This window comes from Balaenoptera physalus, assembly GCF_965194825.1.
Source record: "Balaenoptera physalus genome assembly, chromosome: 20".
NCBI lineage: Eukaryota > Metazoa > Chordata > Mammalia > Artiodactyla > Balaenopteridae > Balaenoptera > Balaenoptera physalus.
Genome location: NC_138901.1, coordinates 53,402,005 through 53,423,577, shown reverse-complemented (window position 1 = coordinate 53,423,577; position 21,573 = coordinate 53,402,005). Strand labels below are relative to the sequence as shown.

Below are 21,573 nucleotides of genomic sequence, written 5' to 3'. Positions count from 1 at the left end.
AGTGGGGGACGGGCACCTCAGCTGGTGAGTGGGAGCTCAGAGAAGGAAGAGGGTTGTGAACACTGGGACAGTCAGGGAGGGTTCTCTGGAGGTGGAGGGAAGGAAGTCAGTGATGCTGGGGCAGACAGAGGGGTTTTCAGTGACATGCAGGGAGGAGCAGGGACACTCACTTTCTCCCCAGGTATCTGACGTCCTCACACCAGGTGCTCCTTGGGCCCCCAACAGTCACCACCCCCTGCTTCTCAGCAGCTCCCCGGGGCGGGTCTGGAACCAGGACGATAAGCAGGGTCAAGGCCACGGCTTCCAGGCAGGGCATGATCTGGGGACAGGAGGCCCAGGAAGCTCAGGGCCACACACTCCCGCGACCCAGGAGGTCCTGGCAGTGACTGAACTCTGTGGTCCAGGCTGGGGAGGGACTCACTTCCTGGCAGCTGGTTATACACAGAGCTTGACAAACTACTGCTTCTCATCCCCTCACCCCTGAGAGAACAACCTCTCTGGGGAGCGGGGTCCCCTTGGGATTTGACTTAATACCTGTCTGTCCTATACAGACACTACTCTATTGGGACCTGTGAGCCTGACACGGCTGAGACCTGGAGGCTTGACTACACTGACCCTGACTGTTGAGTACTTGCTGCCCCAATAGCTGTCCCTTTTCCAGGCCCACACCTCCATCTGCCACACCAGCCCTGCCCTAGTGTCTTCCTATCCCTTGTCTCATTAATCCTCAAGTTTCCACAAGGTAGACTTTACTCCCCCACTCTACAGATAGGCAAAGTGAGGCCCCGAAGAGGGAGGTGACTTGCTTGAGATCACACAGCTAGCAAGCTAGCAAACTGAGCAGCTGGGATTTGAACCAGGGGCACGACTTCCAGAGGCCGTGGTCCATAGGACGCCCCAAATGTCTGAGCTGCTGATGTCTGAACACCCCCCATGGCGCCAGATACTGTGCCAAGGGGCTAAGGCCACTGGAGGCTGGAAAGTCCCTGCCGGCCCAGGGGGAAAGCGGAGGGAAGAAAAGGAAGCTGGACTCACTCGGAGGGCCCAACGCCAGTTCCCGGTCAGCTCCGTCACAGCCGACCCCAGCACGTAGCCCAGACCACTGCGACAGGGGGCAGGGGAAATGGGCAATGAGGGAAGGGAGGCAGCCCTGAGGCCCCAAGGCCAGCCTGAGCCGGGGTGCCCCAACCCCAGGGAGCCGGCTCTCTGCAGCTCATTGCCTTTTTCACTGGGAAAAGTGAGCCACGTGAGGCCCAGATGTCCACTGCCCTTGGTCAAGTCACAGGTGACCTCTGGCTCCAGGCCCATCCCAAACATCCACTGTCTCTCTGAGGACCACCCACCCCACCTCCCCAAGTCTCAGCCCTGCCCAAGTCAGGTGGTTTCAGGAAACCTGAGTCAGAGCTCAGGGGCCTGACTGCAAAACCCACACTGTCCTACCCCACTATGGAGTGCATGGCCCAACCCTAAGACATTTCTCTGCCTCACCTCCCAGAGCCGGCCCCTCCCTGTGCAGCCCACACTGCTGCGCTGCTCTTTCTCACCCCTTCCTGGAGTGTACTAGCCTGTAGGGAGCATCCTCATTACGTATCTCTAACTCCCACCATAGCTTATCAGTTCGTGTTATTGGCCCCATTTACAGATGAGGAAACTGAGGTTCAGAGAGGTAAAGTGACACAGTGAGGAAGGGGTAGAGTTGGGATTCCAAGCCCTTCTGCTCTGAGGTCTCCTCCACCCAGCCCGGCTCCTGCTCTGACTCCTTTGGGCCTCAGTTTACCACCCAGGGAAGTGGATCCAGGGTAATACTAACCTTCCAACAGGGATAAAGATGTAGAAGATGGCCAGCACTCGGGTTCGCTGGTCCCTCACGAAGAGGTCTCCCAGGACGGTGGGCGCAATGGTGGAGTAGCTGGCAGTGCCAGTGCCCACCACCCCCCGGGATAGGAAGAAGAGCCAGGAGTACTGGGCAAACAGGCACAAGACTGCAGTGAGTTCCAGAAGTCACCCTCGGGGCAAGGGGACCTGAGGATCTGTCAGAGGGACCGAGGGCATCTGGTGACACGTGCCCCAGGGCAGGAGGAGGAGATCAGGGCTCCAGAGACCTCACTATCCTCCCAGTCCAGGTTCCCCAAACCACACGGGTGCCCCCTGCTGGCGGCCACAGCCACCCCCAACCCCCTGCCCCGAGTAGCCCTCTGCCTGGGCAGCATCTGTGCTAACCAGGCCAGGTCCCGCAGGCAGTAGCAGTTACCCTCACCCCCAGCCCCAGCACAGTCGGGCGGAAGTGAAGCCATGGGCAGCAGCGGGAGATGCCAGAGAGAAAGGCCCCTGTTAAGCAAGTCCAACAGCCTGTTCAGAAGGCCCCTCTCTCAGCCCTTAGAAGACAATCCCCCAGCCAGCCTGGAGCCTGCAATGGAGCCGAAGCAGCTCTGCTGGGGCTGGATCAGGGAGGAAGAAGGTGGGGGAGGGCCCCCCGGGGACCTGGGAAGGGGTGAGGGCACCTACCCGGGGCGAGATGAAGGAGCTGGAGAGGCCTGCTCCTGACCAGAGCAGGATACCTAAGCTCAGCGTCGCCTTGCGGCTGTGTCGGTCGCCCAGGTAGCCAAACACAGGTGCAGACAGCAGCAGGCAGCCGACGAAGACTGAAGGAGACACGCAGGGGGCAGCATGCATCCCCGGCTCAACAAAGGCGGAGGGGGGTGGGGGCGGGGGGCAGATGGGTCCAGCAGGCCCAGAAAAGGGAACCGGCTCAGACACCACAAGCTTGGCAGTGGGTGGAGGTCGGGAGGAGGAAAAGATAAGGTGAATCCCCCAATCCCCACCACTGCCCAGAGTCAGGGGGACTGGGAGGGAAGGGTGGGGGCAGGGCCCCGACTCAAATCTCAGTTCTGCTGCTTGCTCTCTGTGCAGCCTTGGGTTACTAACTCCACCTCTCTGAGCACCAGCCCAACAGTGGAGAAGTCAACATCCCCCTCCCAGGCCGTGTAAACGTGAGAAAGAAGTGAACACAGAGCCCGGCGTGGAGCTGCCAGGGCCCTGTGTCTCGGAGAACTCTCAGGGATTTTGCTCTCAAACGCCTGCTGGAGGCAGGGCGTGGAAGGCAAGAGGGGGCGGGGTGCGGGCCAGGTGCCTGCTCCGAGCAGATGAGCGCGGTTTAGAATGAGTACAGTGATTATAAACCAGCGGCCCCTGGAGGCTGGAAAAGATTTGGTCTTCCTAAGTAGGTGAAACATTCCCCTGACGCTGCAGTTGTATTTATACCGTTTTTTAAAGTACTAAACGCTTATGAATTGGTGACTGGATTAGTGAAGCGTTTGCTATTCTGCGAAGACAAAGAAACTGCCACGTTTTTGCTTGACTATACCACGTGGATAGCTACCTTCACTGTTTCTGTTCCTCAAATAAAATCGCCTCCACCCTCCTCCGCTGCCTCCGAGAGCCGCCAGGTGGCCTGGGCAAGGTCTGACCCTCCTCCACCCGGTCCCACCACCCAAGGGCCTTAGGCTTTGGGGGGCCCCGCCCAGCGTCTGCGGCTTCATTCAGGAGCACAGATGATTGACATTTCCTGAGCCCAATGAATGTCCAGATTCGTCCCAGCTCAGGTTCCAGCCCCTCCCACTTTGCCCTGACCCGCTCTAGTATTGGGTTGAGCCATAGGCAATTGCGGAAATTAAGCCACTTTTGACCTACAAAAACGGTAGTTTAATATGCTTTGACCTAATCCTCCGTTGAGAAAGGTCTTTGGTGTGAACGGCATTTAAATATATAATAACTACTGCCAAAATAGGCCTCCAAAAAGGCTGTATCAATTTACACTTGAATAGAAGCATGTATATTGCTTGCTGACACTTGCTAGGATCAATCGATTTATTTTTGTTCGTTTAACGGTTGAAACACAAACGGCGTCTCGCTGACGTTTTAATCTGCATTGTTCTTTTTCCAAGTGAGGCTGAGTAGCAGTCTCTGTGTTCACATCCTCTGCCTATTTTTCTATCGGGCTCTTTGTTGATCATTTTCTCCCAGTCCTTTATATTTGTTTTAAGGACTTAAAATGCAAATTCTGCGACTGAATACCTGGGCTCACATCCTGACCCCACCACTTCCTAGTTGTGTGACTTTGGACAAAATCCTTAACTCTCCTGTTTCCCTTTTATCAACTACAGAGTACAATAGTAATAGTGCTTCCCCCATAAGGTTATGGGGAAGATTAAATAAAATAAAGCATATAAAAGGCAGTGACAGGCTTTATGTAAACGCCCAACAAATGTCATCTATTATTATTGCTAATTGCACTTATAGTTTCAATCACCATCATACAGAAGAATTTAGCTTTGATGTAGTCAAATTTATCAATCTTCCTCTGGGGGGAGTCATTTTGTGTCTTGTTAATGCACATCTTCTTTACCTAAAGCTTATAAAATATTTCCCCAAATCTCATACTTTTATGAGATTTGGGGTAGGGATCCTTTACAGGATATAAACACCTTAAACCTGCAGATCTCCTGGGAGTAGAAGCCTGCCCCTAAGTGGAAGGCAGGCACGCCTTCGCTCTCCAGATTCAAATCACTTCTGTGACAAGGTGTGAGTAATTAAGGAGCACAGGGTTCAGAGAAGGACTCTATAAGCAGCTACCTGGATCTGAATCCCAGCTGTCACTTACCAGCTGTGTGACCTTCAGCAAGCCCCATAGCCTCTCTGTGCCTCAGGTTCATCATCCATAAAATGGGCATAATAATAATCCCTGCCTCGTGGGATTGTTGTGAGATTAAATGAGTTAATGTTATTAAGCCCTTAGAATAGCACCTGGCACATGGTAAGGGCCACATCAGTGTTCGTTTTAAATATTGTAAATCAGTTAACTAACTCCAGCAGCTTCTCTGTCCCATAGCGGTGGGGCAAGGGGTGTCTGACCACTGCTTCCCCCCACCTTCCACCCCACTCTTAGAGCTACACCGTGCCCTCTGAGTCATCGGTTTCCTCCAGTCTACAACCCTGCGGACAGACAGCAGGGTGGGTCTTAGGGCCATTGCATGGTGACCCAGAAAGGTGAAAAGACTCACCTGAGGTCACTGGGGACAAGCCTGGTCATCAGGCCTCCAAGCCCACTGCCCTTTCCACACACCTCTTTGGGCTGCTTCTGCAGAGAAACCCCTTCCCTTCATCCAATCTCAAACACACACACTCACACGCACACGCACATTCCCCACTACACACTCACAAGCACGTCCCCGTGTTCACAGGCTTCCTCCCGCTCTCTCTCATACACACAAACTTCTCCCTCCCCGCAACTCACTTATCAGGGGCCTTGTACTAATAATCCTGTTCACCATGGTAAGAACCAGGGAAGGGAAATATTGACTCAGATTCCATTATCTGTTTAATCTAGAAGGTTGTGGGTATTGAACCAAGATAGTCTCCCTTTGGCTACAATATGACTGGAAGATGAGCACCAGCTGCCTGCCTCAGCCCCGAGACAGGAGCAATTGGAAAATACGGTGGTCTAACCAGTGATCTACCTCTTTTGCTCAGTGCCTCGGTTTACAGAACTGTGTACCCTTTTGCATGTTTTCAGCTGACATCTGAGGCATTTTTATCATAAGTTTAAATAGTTGAGAAGGATGTGATTTCCAGCATGATTGTATTTTTTAAACTATATTTTCATCCAAATCCTTAGGGCTGCAGATCAAGCTCATTCAGTTTATGGGAAATGTCTACCATAAAGGCTTATGGGCAAAGCCAGTCCTCATTTGCCAAATCAGTAGGACAAATCAGACTGGTTGTCTGTAAGAAAGATATTAAAATGTTGGCTTCATTTTTTTAACTGAAATAAATGTGTTGATACCCATCCCTGAGACAACCATCTCACTTCTGAATTCTCAATCGTAGATAAACAGTAGACTGTCACACACGAGCAGGACAGCTAGATAAGGCTTGGCGCCTTGCCATCCCTGGGTTTGTAGCCTGGAGGAAACATCCCCAATTGGTTTCTACCAACGCTCTCTCTGCCCTGCTCCCAGGGCCTCGTCAACAGAAGCCAAACAGCCATGAGGGGTCCCTCTGTCTAGTACCCTGGAGGTTTTTACACCTAGTAAAACTCAGAATGGAGAGAGGTGTATTTTCCTGCCAAAAATGGTGGACAGGGATTTCCTTGGTGGTCCAGTGGTTAAGACTCCATGCTCCCAATGCAGGGAGCCCAGGGTTCGATCCCTGGTCAGGGAACTAGATCCACATGCCACAACTAAGACCTCGTACAGCCAAATAAATAAATAAATATTTTTTAAAAATGGTGGACAGGTGAGTATTAAAGGGGAGGTGGGAAAAAAAGAGCCAGATGCTTGTTCTCAGGCAGATCTATTTTAGGAAAGAAATATACGGGCTTGAGGATCTGTACATGAATTCTCTCAAAACTGTAAAGAACACACACGTGTATCCTGTGTTGTGACAGTGTGTGCACACATGTGGGTACATGTGCGTGTGCATGTGTGTGTCGCCATCCAGACATTGGGGAAAAGTTAATGGCTCGTGACCCCAACCGCCCCAGCCTTGGAATGGGAGGTGTGGCTGCTCCCCACTGCTGGAACGTAGGCCCCAGTGGCCCAGACCCCACCTGAGCCCACGTGCGGGGTACGTGTCTCTGTCTACCTTTTTGTTTTTGTTTTTTTTGGCTGCACCTCGAGGCATGTGGGATCTTAGTTCCCCAACCAGGGATCGAACCCATGCCCCCTGCAGTGGAAGCCCAGAGTCTTAACCACTGGACTGCCAGGGAAGTCCACACTGTCTGTCTGTCTGTGTCCTAGTGATCAGGTCCGTGAGAGGAAAGCACACGTCAGAAATTCTCAACCCCGGCTACAAAGCTGAGCTTAACAGACGTGAAAGATGAGTGACCAACTCCACTCGGGAGCCTTTTCCAGCCCCGGCTCCCGCTGCTTCTTCCACAACTCCTACCCTCAAACCCTAAGAGGCTGTTCAGGCACCAGATCTCAGCCTGTGCTGGCTCCTTCTCCGACCCAGACTGTCCCTCCCACCCAAATACCACCCATCCTCTGTGCCAAGGGACTCAGTGAGGCTCAGCCTGGCGCCCATTTCCCAGCAGCTGGAGATGGACACAGAACAGGACCTGCTGAAAGACCCCCACCCAGCATGAGCCCAGGGCCCCGGGCTGGGGATTCCCTCCTTACCTGTCTGAAGCAAACCAGCATCTCTGTCACTGATCTGAAAAAACTTCTGTATGTCCAACAGCACTCCTGTGGGCAGACGGACGGTGCTCAGGAAATGGGAAGTTGCCTGCCAGGCCTCTAAAGGCAGCTGCCCCTGCATTTGGGACAGGCCTGCAGCCGACCAGCACAGCACCGGTGTGGCACCCGGGCCCACTGTTCTCTTCCCCTCTCTCCCACACATGCACACAAACACACACACACACACACACACACACACACAGAGATACAGGAGCCAGCACATCCCAAAGGCACAGATATACACACACATTCATGCACAAGCGTGACACTTAGTCATGCAGGCACACAGACATGCAGACCCACACAGCTACATACAAACAGGCACACCCAGAGACGTATACTCCCAGAGGCACCGAGACACATACACGTACAGGAGCCTGCACTCACAGGCGTGTAAGCCCAGTCTCGTACACCCGGACATACGTACACTGAGATGTACACATAAAGACACACGCACAGGCGTGCATGCATTTGCACACATGCAGGGCTGCCATTCACATCATAGTCATAGTGACGGCAGCCATTCACTTAGACTACAGTGTAAATGAAAGTCCCTGGGATTGTGCAGCCCTGCTTGTATACAAACTCCAGACATTCATAGACATACATATACATGCATGAGCATGTACATGCAAAGGCATATGTGCCCTGGCCTGCACACATGCACACATAAGCATGTTCTTCCAGAGGCATGAACACACAAACATGGAGCGCCCGTGAGAGCTTCAGAGGGTCCCACTTAGATCCGACCTTGGCCCCTGAGGGTGGCAGGCTCTTGCTCTGAAGCCCCTCCAAGAGATTGCTAGGCCGAAATCCCCTCAGCCCCTTGGTGGTACTTCAGAGTTAGTCACGGTCCGAGGCACCTGCTCATCTGAGCTGTGAGGCTCTGGCCCTGTCATCACTTTGATTGAATTATGAGATGGCTGAGTGCCCTCAGTATCACTGTCCCCATTATACAGATGGAGAAACAGAGGCTCCAGCCACCTATGGCTGTACAGCTGGAATTAAGGGAGCTGGGTCTACCCTCCCATCCAGAGTCACAAATGGGGCCCTGCAGAAACACCCCCACGATGGAGAAGAAAGCCCCACATCCACATCTCTAAGACCAGACAGCAGGTGAAAAAGATGGAAGAAACAGAGAAGCAAAGCGAGAGGGCTTTGTTCTGATATTCACTTTGTACCCAATTGCCACAGCGTCCAGATACCAACTTGTATGTCTTGCCTTCCCTTTTTTTTTTTTTTAAATTAATTAATTTATTTATTTATATTTTTGGCTGTGTTGGGTCTTCGTTTCTGTGCGAGGGCTTTCTCTAGTTGCAGCAAACGGGGGCCACTCTTCATCGCGGTGCGCGGGCCTCTCACTATCGCGGCCTCTCGTTGCGGAGCACAGGCTCCAGACGCGCAGGCTCAGTAATTGTGGCTCACGGGCCTAGTTGCTCCGTGGCATGTGGGATCTTCCCAGACCAGGGCTCGAACCCGTGTCCCCTGCATTGGCAGGCAGATTCTCAGCCACTGCGCCACCAGGGAAGCCCCCTTCCCTTTTAATACTTTTACTTACACGAATTAAACATATTCATTGGCAAGAGACAACACAGATAAACAAAGTAAATGGCTAAGTAAAAATTCTCTCTATTCGCACTCATTTGGGGGAATGGGACTCAGCCCCCTGTTCTGGCTGCTCCTGGGCTCCTCCCGGTCCTGCGCTGCTCTGGAGGCAGGCGGGGGCCCAGTGCAGGCCCAGCCTTGTTTTTTGTTTTTTGTTTTTTGTTCGTTTTTCTTGGCTGCGTTGGGTCTTCATTGCTGTGCGTGGCTTTCTCTTGTTGCGACGAGCTGGGGCTACTCTTCGTTGCGGTGTGCAGGCTTCTCATTGCAGTGGCTTCTCTTGTTGCGGAGCATGGGCTCTAGGCGTGTGGGCTTCAGTAGTTCTGGCACTCGGGCTCAGTAGTGGTGGCTCATGGGCTCTAGAGCGCAGCCTCAGTAGTTGTGGCACACAGGCTTAGTTGCTCCGCGGCATGTGGGATCTTCCCGGACCAGGGCTCAAACCCGTGTCCCCTGCATTGGCAGGCGGATTCTTAACCACTGTGCCACCAGGGAAGTCCCAGCCTTGTTTTTATCTTTCCTCTGTCCCTCTGGCCTCCCAAAGACCTGCTTCACACCAGAGAATTCTTGTGGCTGATAATCACCTGCTCCAACCGTCCCCAGGCACTCTGTGGGGTTTCACTTCCCCTGGCCTCCCTCAGCCCCATAACCACAGCCTTGCTACTCACACAGCCGGAGGAATTCCCATCAGGGAAAAGTGCCTGCCTCAGGCCGGGAGGACGCAGGGACTGACAGCCCAGCGGCCTCCCAGGAAAGCAGGGATCCCAGCCTGCGGGGCTGAAAGAGCTCCATACGCCTGGTTGCCCCCTCCCCCCCCCTTCATGCCCTCCACCCCCAATCCAACTCAGGCCTCCTCAGCTCCAGTCTAATCCATAGTGGTAGCCTCCAACTGACCTCCCCGTCTCCTCTTGCCTCCACCTCAACTCTGATTACAGTCTCTCCACTTGCTCCCCACAGCCTCAGCAGAAAGTGCAAGCTCCCAGCCTGGCCCCCAAGAAACCTATGATCCAGCCCCAAACACCCTTTTAGAATAAGTTGCTGCCTCCCCCAGCTCCTCTCCTGATCAGAGCATGCACTTTGGCCCAATGTGCTTTGGCTCACGCTGACCCCTCTCTCTGAACGCCCTTGCCTGACCCCATTCCCTGCTTTACCGATTTTTTCAGCCTTCAAGACCCAAACCACATGCCCCTCCTCTGTGACTTCTGTCGGAACCCTCAGTTTTTCGTCCTGGGGCTGCCCAAATGATGCTCTCCCGGGTCTGTCCTGGATTAGAGCCACTTCTACATGTGTCCTGTATCCCTCTGAGCTCCTCGAAGACAGACGCACCCACTGGGTCTGGTGCTCTCTGCAACCCTAGTCCCATTCATTCCACAGCTGCGAGCTGGTAACTGATGAATCCATAGCCTGGCCTCGGAGGAGGGCCCCGCCTGCTGCAAGCACCTCCTCGGAGCTCCCCAGGCCCCTCTGTCCCTCTGCCCCATGAGGCTCATTCCTGAGTTCAGGAGCTACAAGGTTGACTTCCCCTCCCCTGGGTCCCCAAGGCCCACCAGAGGGTCCCCAAGGCCCATAGTGCTCAGTCGATCTTGAATGAAACCGTGATCAAGAGAGAAAAGAAGGCTGAATTTTGAATGAATGAATGGACGAATGAATAAGTCCATGAGTGAGTGACATGATGACACAGTAGGTTGAGCCCTGGGGCCTACAGGAAGGAAGGCAGAATGTGCAAAGTTTGCACGCAGCCTGCTGCCCCAGAAACAACCAGCCAGCTAGTTCTTGCTTGGGAGCAGGGCCAGGCTGCCCTGTCCTCCACGACCTCACCCCGACATTCCCCCCAGAACCGCCAGAACTTTGCCCGAGGCCCAGCCCTCCCTGCTGTCCTCACCCACCCACCACCATTGTGCACCCACACCTGGGTGCACATACAGTCTGGGGCTGGACTGGGAACTCATTTGGCCCTCCCCCATTTCAGGCCGGGCTGAAACCACCCCCGGGGGTAAGAATAGCAAGGATGTGCTGCACAAGAAGAAAGTCTGCCGGACAGAAGGCCACTGTGGATACACAGTGCCGGCTGGTGGCAGGGCAGACAGCGGGTAGATGGGCAAGTGCCGCCCAGGACGCCCGTCCCTTTCCTCACCTGCAATGATGAACCAGTTCATGTAGTTCAGGAGGTTGATGTAGCAGAGCACGGCAGCAGCCACGTATGCTCTCCAGCGGGGCAGGCTCCAGGGGGTGGGCGTGGATGGAGAGGGGCACGGACCTGAGCCCATGGCCTCTGAGTGCCCGCCTGGCCCCGGGGACCAGCCCTGAAGCCCCTCGGGCCCAGGTTCCCCGCATGCTGCGGACATGCCCCCAGCCTCGCCAGCCTGCAGCTCTCGTCCCGGGATGGGTGCCGGGGTAAAGACTCATCAGCTCTGCACCAAGTCACTTCCTGTGGGCTCCCAGCCTCCCAACCTCAAAGCAGCTGCCCTAACCGCTCAGTATCTTACTGCAGGTCTCTACTGGGCCCAGTGCAGCCTCGAAGGTGAGATTTCACCATCCGCAGCCCCTGAGGCCTGCTGGGGGGAAGAGAGCTCCTGGCCCCACCACCCAGGGTAGCTGGTCCTTTTGACCTAGCCTGGGGCTATGGTAGCTGCCGTGAGAAAGAGAAGCTTTGCAGGACAGGAAGTGAGATGAGTCTCCCAGAGAGAGTCCCACTCGCTGTGGGAAGGTCTGGCTGCCGCACATGAGATGGGCTGTGAATGAGGGACTCGAACCCGGGTCAGATCAGGAGGGCTGGGTGTTGGCCAGGAGAGCGACACTGGACTGGACCGGAAGCAGAGGCTACCCTGCTCCTGCGTAAGGTCCTATCTGGAGAAACAAAGACAGTGAGGGGCGGCCGACAGGAAGGCAGCCTGTGGGCAAAACTCAACATTGAATGTGAAGTTTAGGGGGAGATTTTTGATGAGGGGCAAGATATTGGCATGCTCTTAAAGTGTCTCTTTACAGGTTGTTTATTAGTAGCAGGTGGGGGGAAGGGTAACGATACAGGAGGAGAATCAGGCGACATCTTGACCAAAGGATTAAAATAGCATCACCAATGAGGGGCAGGATTCCCACCAGGAATGCATGACCCCAATCTAATCACATGGAAACATCAGACAAACTCAAATGAGGGACACTATTTTTTTAGTAGACTTTATTTTTTAGAGCAGTTTTAGGTTCACAGCAAAACTGAGCAAAAGGTTAGGATTTCCCATTTACCCCTCTGCCCTACACATGCATAGCCTCCCCTATTATCAGCACCCCACCCCCCCGAGTGGGACATTTGCTTCAACTGATGAACCTGACCCATCATTATCACTCAGAGTCCATAGTTTACATTAGGGTTCATTCTTGGTGTTGTACCTTCTATGGGTTTGGACAAACGTACCACATGTACTCACCATTACAGTGTCTTACAGAACAGTTTTATTGCCCTAAAATCCTCTGTGCTCTGCCTATTCATCCCTCCCTCCCCTCATCCTCTGACAACCACTGATATTTTTACTGTCTCCATAGTTTTGCCTTTTCCAGAATGTCATATAGTTGGAGTCTTACAGTATGTAGCCCTTTCAGATTGGCTTCTTTCTCTTAGTCATTTGCATTGAAGTTTCCTCCATGTTGTTTCACGGCTTGAGACCTAATTTCTTCTTCTTCTTCTTTTTTAAAAAATTTATTTATTTAATTTATTTATTTTTGGCTGCACTGGATCTTCATTGCTGCGCGGCTTTCTCTTGCTGCGACGAGCAGGGGCTACTCTTCGTTGCGGTGTGCGGGCTTCTCATTGCAGTGGCTTATCTTGTTGCAGAGCACGGGCTCTAGGTGCAGGGGCTTCAGTAGTTGCGGCGCGCGGGCTCAGTAGTTGTGGTGCACGGGCTTGGTTGCTCTGCGGCATGTGGGATCTTCCCGGACCAGGGCTCGAACCGTGTCCCCTGCATTGGCAGGCGGATTCTTAACCACTGTACAGCATTTTAAATGCATTATCTCATTTGATCTCCCAACACCTCTATACGGTAAATACTGTCATTTCCTCCATTTCTGGGATGAAACTGAGACTCAGAGGGGCTTAAGTGAACTGCCCACAGCCACGGCTAGTACCCACTGGAATCAGAACGGGAGCCCAGATCTATCTGCCAGCAGCTCTTAGTCCAGCCCCAGCTCTCCAGCACTGCTTCATAAAGACCATGTAGGGAGAGACCTCTAGCCCCTGGCTCTCCAGCCACTCAGTGTTTGAGAGAGGAGGACACCCTGTGTCTAAAGGTTGTGCCCTGAGTTAGAAACCATCCCATCCCCCTCCTCCCCCTGCACCTGCTCCGGCAGTGAGGTCACTAGGGCTCCGTGCCCTGAGGCCTATCCCTGCTTCGGCAGAAATAAGCCCCCTTGGTCTTCTGGCAAGTGGACCTGTCCAAAAGAACCAAGACCTTGGGGGAGAGAGGGCTCTTCCTCCCTGGCCTTCTTTCCAGAAAGTTAGGGGAAGGGAGCAGATGTTCTCTACTTCCTCATGGAAAAACAGAGGTCCAGGGAGGCAGCCCGCCACTCTGTACTGATACATGTGTGGCAGAGCTGGCGTGGTCCCAGGGCTCCAGGGCACCCCTGTGCGGACCTCTGCGGGCTCAAGTTCAGCTGGGCACCACTCCCTTATGTTTTGGGTCTTCCTTCGTGAGCGTGTGTCTCGTTCGTGGTTGTCTCTCCAGAGCCTAACCCAGGGCCTGGCACAAAGTAGGTGCTTTAATTAACTGCTGGATTAAGAAATGAATGGGGGGCTTCCTTGGTGGCACAGTGGTTAAGAATCCTCCTGCCAATGCAGGGGACACGGGTTCGAGCCCTGGTCCGGGAAGATCCCACATGCCGCGGAGCAACTAAGCCCGTGTGCCACAGCTACTGAGCCTGCTCTCTAGAGCCCGTGAGCCACAACTACTGAGCCCACGTGCCACAACTACTGAAGCCCGCTTGCCTACAGCCTGTGCTCCGCAACAAGAGAAGCCACCGCAATGAGAAGCCCGCGCACTGCAACAAAGAGTAGCCCCCGCTCGCCACAACTAGAGAAAGCCCGCGCACAGCAATGAAGACCCAATGCAGCCAAAAATAAATAAATAAAATAAATAAATTTATAAAAAAAAAAAAAAAAAAGAAACGAATGGGCTCTTCCGCCGCCATTTTAAATCCAGCTCCATACAACCTTCTGCCGCCGCTGCTTCCGCGACACGGATTGCGCGCAAGCGCCTCCCGGCCGACAACTCAGCCGCTATGGAAGGCATGAACGAGTACAGCAACATAGAGGAATTCGCAGAGGGATCCAAGATCAACGCGAGCAAGAATCAGCAGGATGACGGTAAAATGTTTACTGGAGGCTTGAGCTGGGATACAAGCAAGAAAGATCTGACTGAATATTTGTCTCGATTTGGGGAAGTTGTAGACTGCACAATTAAAACAGATCCAGTCACTGGAAGATCAAGAGGATTTGGATTTGTGCTTTTCAAAGATGCTGCTAGTGTTGATAAGGTTTTGGAAATGAAAGAACACAAGCTGGATGGCAAATTGATAGACCCTAAAAGAGCCAAAGCTTTGAAAGGGAAGGAACCCCCTAAAAAGGTTTTTGTGGGTGGATTGAGCCCAGATACTTCAGAAGAACAAATTAAAGAATATTTTGGAGCCTTTGGAGAGATTGAAAATATTGAACTTCCCATGGATACAAAAACAAATGAAAGAAGAGGATTTTGTTTTATTACATATACAGACGAAGAGCCAGTAAAGAAATTGTTAGAAAGCAGATATCATCAAATTGGTTCTGGGAAGTGTGAAATCAAAGTTGCACAACCCAAGAGGTATATAGGCAGCAACAGCAACAACAAAAAGGAGGAAGAGGTGCTGTAGCTGGTGGACGAGGTGGTACTAGGGGTCGTGGCCAAGGTCAGGGCCAAAACTGGAACCAAGGATTTAATAACTATTATGATCAAGGATATGGAAATTACAATAGTGCCTATGGTGGTGATCAAAACTATAGTGGCTATGGCAGCTATGATTATACTGGGTATAACTATGGGAACTATGGATGTGGACAGGGATATACAGACTACAGTGGCCAACAGAGCACTTACGGCAAGGCATCTCGAGGGGGTGGCAATCACCAAAATAATTACCAGCCATACTAAAAGGGGACGTTGGAGAAAACAGGAAGAGATTGCTAAAGTAACCCATCTTGTAGGACGACATTGAAGATTGGTCTTCTGTTGATCTAAGATGATTATTTTGTAAAAGACTTTCTAGTGTACAAGACACAACTGTGTCCAACTGTATATAGCCGCCAATTAGTTTCTGTTTTTACTTTGTCTTTTGCTATCTGTGTTATGACTCGACGTGGATTTGTGTTTATACAAATTTTATTTGTATGATTTCATGTTAAACCTCAAATAAATGCTTCCTTCTGTGATTGTTTTTCTGCGTCAGGTACTAAATAGCTCTGTAAAAGTGTAATTTTAAATAAGCAATAATTAAGGCACAGTTTATTTTGTAGGGAGTGTTGATCCATAGGGAGAAACTGGTGCTTTACAAATAGCCAGCTATAGTGTCTACTCTGTTCTCTTTTTGTTAGATGTATTCTATGTTCTAAGGCTTCATTTCCCTGTTAACTGAGGCTTCCACATACCTTTAAGTAATGTTGTTTTCTCTCTGTGTATCTGGAGACTTTGTCATGAAAGTTTCTGTGGCGTAGTTATAGTGTTGTGATGAGTGGAAGCTTTCTAGTAGACCGTAAGTCTTCTGGTTATATTTTGAAAAGTAACTTTTTAATGGCACAAAGCATGCTGGTAGCTCCTTTTATGAATAGAAAATATTTTGCTTTGTTCTTGTCTCTGGAAAGGCATTTGTTATGACTTGCTGTATTCAGTGGTCTGCTAGAAGAGAGCTTTGGCTAATCATAATACCATAACTTTGTTTTCTTGATTAAACTGTCTGAATATACCCAGGGGAAAAAACACTTGAACTGTGTTATAGGAGCCACAGTTTAAGAATATCAGATGTAGTTACATTTAACACAAGGATTTTGGCAAATAGGTATGAAGTTACTAAAGTTTGAACAAAAGTTAGATTAAAATATTCGACGTAGTGGATGAGTAAATTAATTGTATACTATTCTGTTGGTATTATGTCACAGCAAGCACCAAACTGAACAAAATGTTTTCTGTTGGGGCATTTTTAGGAAGCTGTATTGGGTGTTAACTGTTACGTGGTGTGAGTTCTCAAAAAATCATGGTAGTAAGTTTCATCATTTTTAGTGCAGTTAGTGCATGAGCTGAAGAGTTAAGCATATCCATGTTCAAACGTAAAAGGAATAGTGGGGAAAGGTATCCCTTAAATCTTATGTAAATGCAAATCTAAGTGTGACCAAGTCATGTCATTACAACAGATCTTCTGGTGCATTAAAAAAAAAAAAACAGCTTTAGCTCTAGATTTTGGAGGATGTCCTGGGTAAATTCAAGTTTTGAATTTTACATTCAGTGTAGTTATTGAATTTAAGGTTTTTGTTTTTGTTTCTGTGGTTCCATGTTAGCCATTAGGATTGGCATACATGTTCACATGTGGAATAGTTGACCTCACCTTCAACCAAGTGTAAATTTTTTTATGCTAATGAACCTGCCTTGTTTTATTTGGTGCCTGCAACTTTCTTTGTTCCGATGATGTTTGTACTTGCTGGGCTATCAAGTTACAATGCTTTTGGCGTTTTGCTCCTGTTTTGCTATTTGACCTTACACCTAGGCCAAGTACCAATGCTGGCTATTGCAAGGGATTGTTTGATTCTTTCAACATGCAACCTTAGGGAACAGAAAGGAGATTTTCATTTTAAGTTACGTTGTCAAAGTCAGGTGCAGTGTCTTTAGGGCAGTGAATCCTGTAAATTCAAATTTATGATTAGGTGACAAGTTGACATTGAGATTGTCCTTTCCCTGATCAAAAATGAATAAAGGCTTTTTAAACAAAATCCAAACTCTTCAGTCAAGTCTTGATATATATGACTTTGAAGAAATACACTACATCTAGAGATTATTGTCTGAGATCTTTTAGAAAAACTGAAGTACTTATGACAAACATAATTAACCTGTATATTCTTAAATATGCTTCCTGAGTTGTTTTGAGCAAGTTTTATGTGTTGCTACTCACCCTGAAAGAAACCTAATTAGCAGTTTTGTTGATTAACACGTTAGTATTCTGTAGTCTGATGGCTACATTTACAAGATTAGGGATTAAGAGTTAAAATGTCATTGGGATACTAACATGGATAAGCAGAGCATTTATTTCATTCTCTTCCATGCATCTTTTTCATAATGGTGACAGTAACGGGACCCTTTTGCTAATCTTATAAATTTCAATACAAAGAAGCCTGAGAAATTAATTGCTATAGGTTGCAAGTATTTGATAGGATGTCCACCACAGGATACTACGTTTCACTGATTAAAAAGGTGATTCAAGGACACTGCAATTATAATTGAATTTTTAAATGTCATTTTATATAAACTGCAATTTTTAGTTACAAGTGTGTGTGTATGTGCGTTTCTACCATTTGAATTGCTCCTAGTGTTAAGCGAAGTCAGGAAATGTCATTCTGTAAAAATCTCTCAAACTTTCCAACTTAATAGAATTGCTATCTACTGTGGTCTCAACTTTCTGAGCAAAAGCGATACAACTTTGTTTTCATGTAAAGTCATTCAAAAGTGTATTGCCAGAAAAATGTGGGCTGTTCTTTAGGATTGGTTGAGGTTTTATATTTTTCTTTGTCTTGAAATAGTCAGATGTGGGATTTCAGTGAGTTTTGGTTGAATAGAAAAAAGTTGAAACTTAAAAAAAAAAAAAAAAAAAGAAAGAAATGAATGGGTTCCTCTAAGCTTCAAGTCTGCTCATCTGTAAAATGAAGACCGAGATGCTTGTGCCGCGAAGAGTCAGCCAGAGCTTTCCCGGCGTGGGCATCAGCCCAAAGGGTGAGTTTCCTTTCTCCTCTAGACTCTCATCTCTGTTCTGACCTCAAGCTCGGGGAGGGACCTGGGGACCACAGATGTCCCTGGTGTGCGCCCCAGCTCACGGACACCATGCCCCCAACTGCTTCCTTTTCAGATTCTGAAGAGCGCCTTGAGGCCAGGGAAGGGAGCAGGTCCTACCAGCCCAGGGCAGGGACTTGGAGCCCCGGGACCCGCGCTGACGCAGGCGAGCAGGGTGCCACCGGCTGCCCCTTTGGCAGGTTCTCATTTCTTCTTAGTGCTGCATAATATTCCATTGTCTGGATGGACCGTGGTTTATCCATTCACCTCCTGAAGGGCATCTTGGATGCTTGCAAGTTTTGGCAATTATAAATAAAGCTGATAAAAAACATCCACGTGCAAGTTTTTGTGTGGCCATAAGTTTTTAACTCCTTTGGGTAAATACCAAGAAGCACAATTGCTAGATCAGATGGTAAGAGTATAGAAGACTATTTTTTTTAAAGGAACTGTATTATTCAAAATGTCAAGGTCACAAAAGACTAAGAAAGACTGAGGGATTGTTTCACATTAAAGGAGATGAAAGAGATATGATAATTAAATGCAACATGGGATCCTGGACTGGGTCCTAAACTGGAGGATGAAATGCATATTATTGGCTCAATTGGTAAAATTGGAATGTAGACGATAGATTAGGAAGAAATAGATCAGTGTTGAATTTACTGAAGTTGATGACTGTACTACGGTTACGTAAGTGAAATCCTTGCACTGAAGCATTTAGGGGTAAAGGGTCATCCTGTAAGCAACTTACATTCGAGTGGTTCAGGAAAAAAAAAAAAAGATATAGCAAGAAAGCAAATGGGGCAAAATGTTAATAATAGATGAATTTGGGTAAAGATTGCTTGGGTTTCTTTGTACTATATTGTAATTTTTCTGTAAGTTGAAAATTATTTCTAAATAAAAAGATAAACCACAAAATGACAAACAACTCAATTAAAAATGGGCACTGGGGCTTCCCTGGTGGCACAGTAGTTAAGAATCCATCTGCCAGTGCAGGGGCACGGGTTTGAGCCCTGGTCCAGGAAGATCCCACATGCCGCGGAGCAACTAAGCCTGTGAGCCACAACTACTGAGCCCGTATGCCACAACTACTGAAGCCCACGAGCCTAGAACCCGTGCTCCGCAACAAGAGAAGCCACCGCAATGAGAAGCCTGTGCACCACAACGAAGAGTAGCCCCCGCTCACTGCAACTAGAGAAAGCCCACGCGCAGCAACGAAGACCCAACGCAGCCAAAAATAAAATAAATAAATAAAAATTTTTTAAAATCTACAAACAATAAATGCTAGAGAGGGTGTGGAGAAAAGGGTACCCTCTTACACTTTTGGTGGGAATGTAAACTAATACAGCCATTATGGAGAACAGTATAGAGGTTCCTTAAAAAACTAAAAGTAGAACTACCATATGACCCAGCAATCCCACTCCTGGGCATATACCCAAAGAAAACCATAATTCAAAAAGATGTATGCACCCAAATGTTCATTGCAGCACTATTTACAATATCCAGGACATGGAATCAACCTAAATGTCCATCAACAGAGGAATAGATAAAGAAGATGTGGTATATATATACAATGGAATATTACTCAGCCATAAAAAGGAACAAAATTGTGTCATTTGCAGAGACATGGATGGATCTAGAGACTGTCATACAGAGTGAAGTCAGAAAGAGAAAAACAAATATCATATGCTAACACATATATGTGGAATCTAGAAAAATGGTATAGATGATCTTATTTGCAAAGCAGAAATAGAGACACAGACATAGAGAACAAACATATGGATACCAAAGGGGAAAGGTGAGGGGTGGGATGAACTGGGAGATTGGGATTGACACATATACACTATTGATACTATGTATAAAATAGATAACTAATGAGACCCTACTGTATAGCCCAGGGAACTCTACTCAGTGCTCTGTGGTGACCTACATGGGAAGGAAATCCAAAAAAGAGGGGTTATATTTATACGTATAGCTGATTCACTTTGCTGTACAGCAGAAACCTACACGGCAGTGTAAAGCAACTATACTCCAATTAAAAAAAAAAAAGGTGAATCATAGAATGCCACATGACCCAGCAATTCTACTCCTAAGCATATGCCCAAAAGAACTGAAAATAGGGGTTCAAAGAAACACTTTCACATGAATGTTCATAGCAGTGCTATTCACACTTGCCAAAAGGTGGAAACAAATGTCCATCAACTGATCAATCAGTAAACAAAATGTGGTGTATACCTGCAATGGAATATTAATCAGCCATAAAATGCAATGAGGTCCTGACCCGTGTACAACGTGGCTAAACTTCAAAAACACACTAAGTGAGAGAAGCCAGACACAAAAAGTCACACACTATATGATTCCATTTACATGAAATACCCCAAATAGTTAAGTCTATAGAAATAGAAAGCAGATTAGTAGTTGCCAGGGGCTGAGAGGAGGGAATGCTTCATAGGTACAGGGTCTCTCTCCTTTGGGGTGATGAAAATGTTTCGGGGACTTGATAGAGGTGATGGTTGCACAATATAGTGAATGTAACAAATGCCACTGAATTGCACGCTTTAAAACGTTTAAAATTTTATGTTATGTGAATTTCACTTCAATTTTTTTTTTAAGTTAAAGCAAACAAACAAAAAACCAGTCTGGTGACATGGCAAGGAAACGAGCTTTGCCGTCTGCCGAGCCTGGATTCAAATTCCGATTTTGCTTCTTCCTAGTTGTGTACCTTGGGCAAGTCCCCAGTCTCTCTGAGCCTCAATGTTCTCACGTGTGATACAGAGAGAAGAATATGTGCTGGAGGGGTTAACTGTGAGGATGAACTGAGATAAGTACGCGTAACATTCCCAGCATAGAGCCTGGCACATAGGAAGCATTCGGTGACAGTTATTATTGTTATGATGATGATGGTGTTGATGATGATGGTAGTGATTGGTCCTTGGCCTCTGCCATACAGTCCAACCACAAACCCCATGTGGATGGTCTTTGTGAAACATAAGGAAGTTCAAAATCAGGCCTTCCAGCCTGAGCACACGCAGGCAGGCTGGCATCATGGCTAAGATCCTAACCCAGAGCCAGACTCACTACTCACTGACTCTTTGATCTTAGGCCAATCAACCTCTCTGTGCCTCTATTATCCCATCTATAAAATGGGGATGGGACTTCCCTGGTGGCGCAGTGGTTAAGAATCCACCTGCCAAAGCAGGGGAACACGGGTTTCAGCCCTGGTCCGGGAAGATCCCACATGCCGCGGAGCAACTAAGCCCGTGCGCCACAACTACTGAGCCTGCGTGCCCTAGAGCCCGTGTTCTGCAACAAGAGAAGTCACAGCAATGAGAAGCCTGTGCACCGCAACGAAGAGTAGCCCCCGCTCACCACAATTAGAGAAAGCCGGCGTGCAGCAACGAAGACCCAACGCAGCCAAAAATAAATAAATAAATAAATTTATAAAATGGGGATAACGATAGTACATACCTCATAGGGTTGTTGCGGCTTAAATGAGTCTGAAACGTGCCTAGAACTTTGCCTGGTGTTGAGGAAATGCTATGTCAGTGTTAAATAAAATAGGGTTTTCCCCGGCACACACAGATGAGACTTTGGTCTCAGCCCTGCCCTCAGGGCCGAGGAGTGACAGGCAGAGCTACACCCTCAAGTATGAGTACATGAGTGAGAACGCAAGCCTGCAAGCACACACACACACT

The 21,573-nt window shown here is 48.9% G+C and overlaps 1 protein-coding gene and 1 pseudogene across 4 annotated transcripts in view; one reads left to right on the top strand and one right to left on the bottom strand.

Annotated features, from left to right (window-relative positions):
• The window catches only part of SPNS2 (SPNS lysolipid transporter 2, sphingosine-1-phosphate), an 89,764-nt gene extending 78,570 nt beyond the window's left edge, over nt 1-11,194 (bottom strand). For 2 of the 3 annotated variants that reach the window (XM_082443833.1, XM_082443834.1), the window contains exons 1-5: nt 7,179-9,772; nt 2,506-2,642; nt 1,811-1,962; nt 1,036-1,102; nt 171-319 (exon numbers count right to left, since the gene is read on the bottom strand). In XM_082443833.1, coding sequence (XP_082299959.1) covers nt 171-319; nt 1,036-1,102; nt 1,811-1,962; nt 2,506-2,642; nt 7,179-7,485 — 812 coding nt within the window. In that variant the 5' untranslated portion in view covers nt 7,486-9,772. Of the gene's footprint in view, nt 1-170; nt 320-1,035; nt 1,103-1,810; nt 1,963-2,505; nt 2,643-7,178; nt 9,773-10,968 lie in introns of those variants that run through there. The other variant, XM_082443831.1, reaches the window with a different exon arrangement.
• A 2,801-nt stretch (nt 11,195-13,995) lies between these two features.
• Nucleotides 13,996-15,282, top strand: LOC309651315 (heterogeneous nuclear ribonucleoprotein D-like pseudogene; annotated as a pseudogene). Its single transcript has one exon. The product of its transcript is annotated as a heterogeneous nuclear ribonucleoprotein D-like pseudogene (transcript).
• Nucleotides 15,283-21,573: the final 6,291 nt, after the last annotated feature.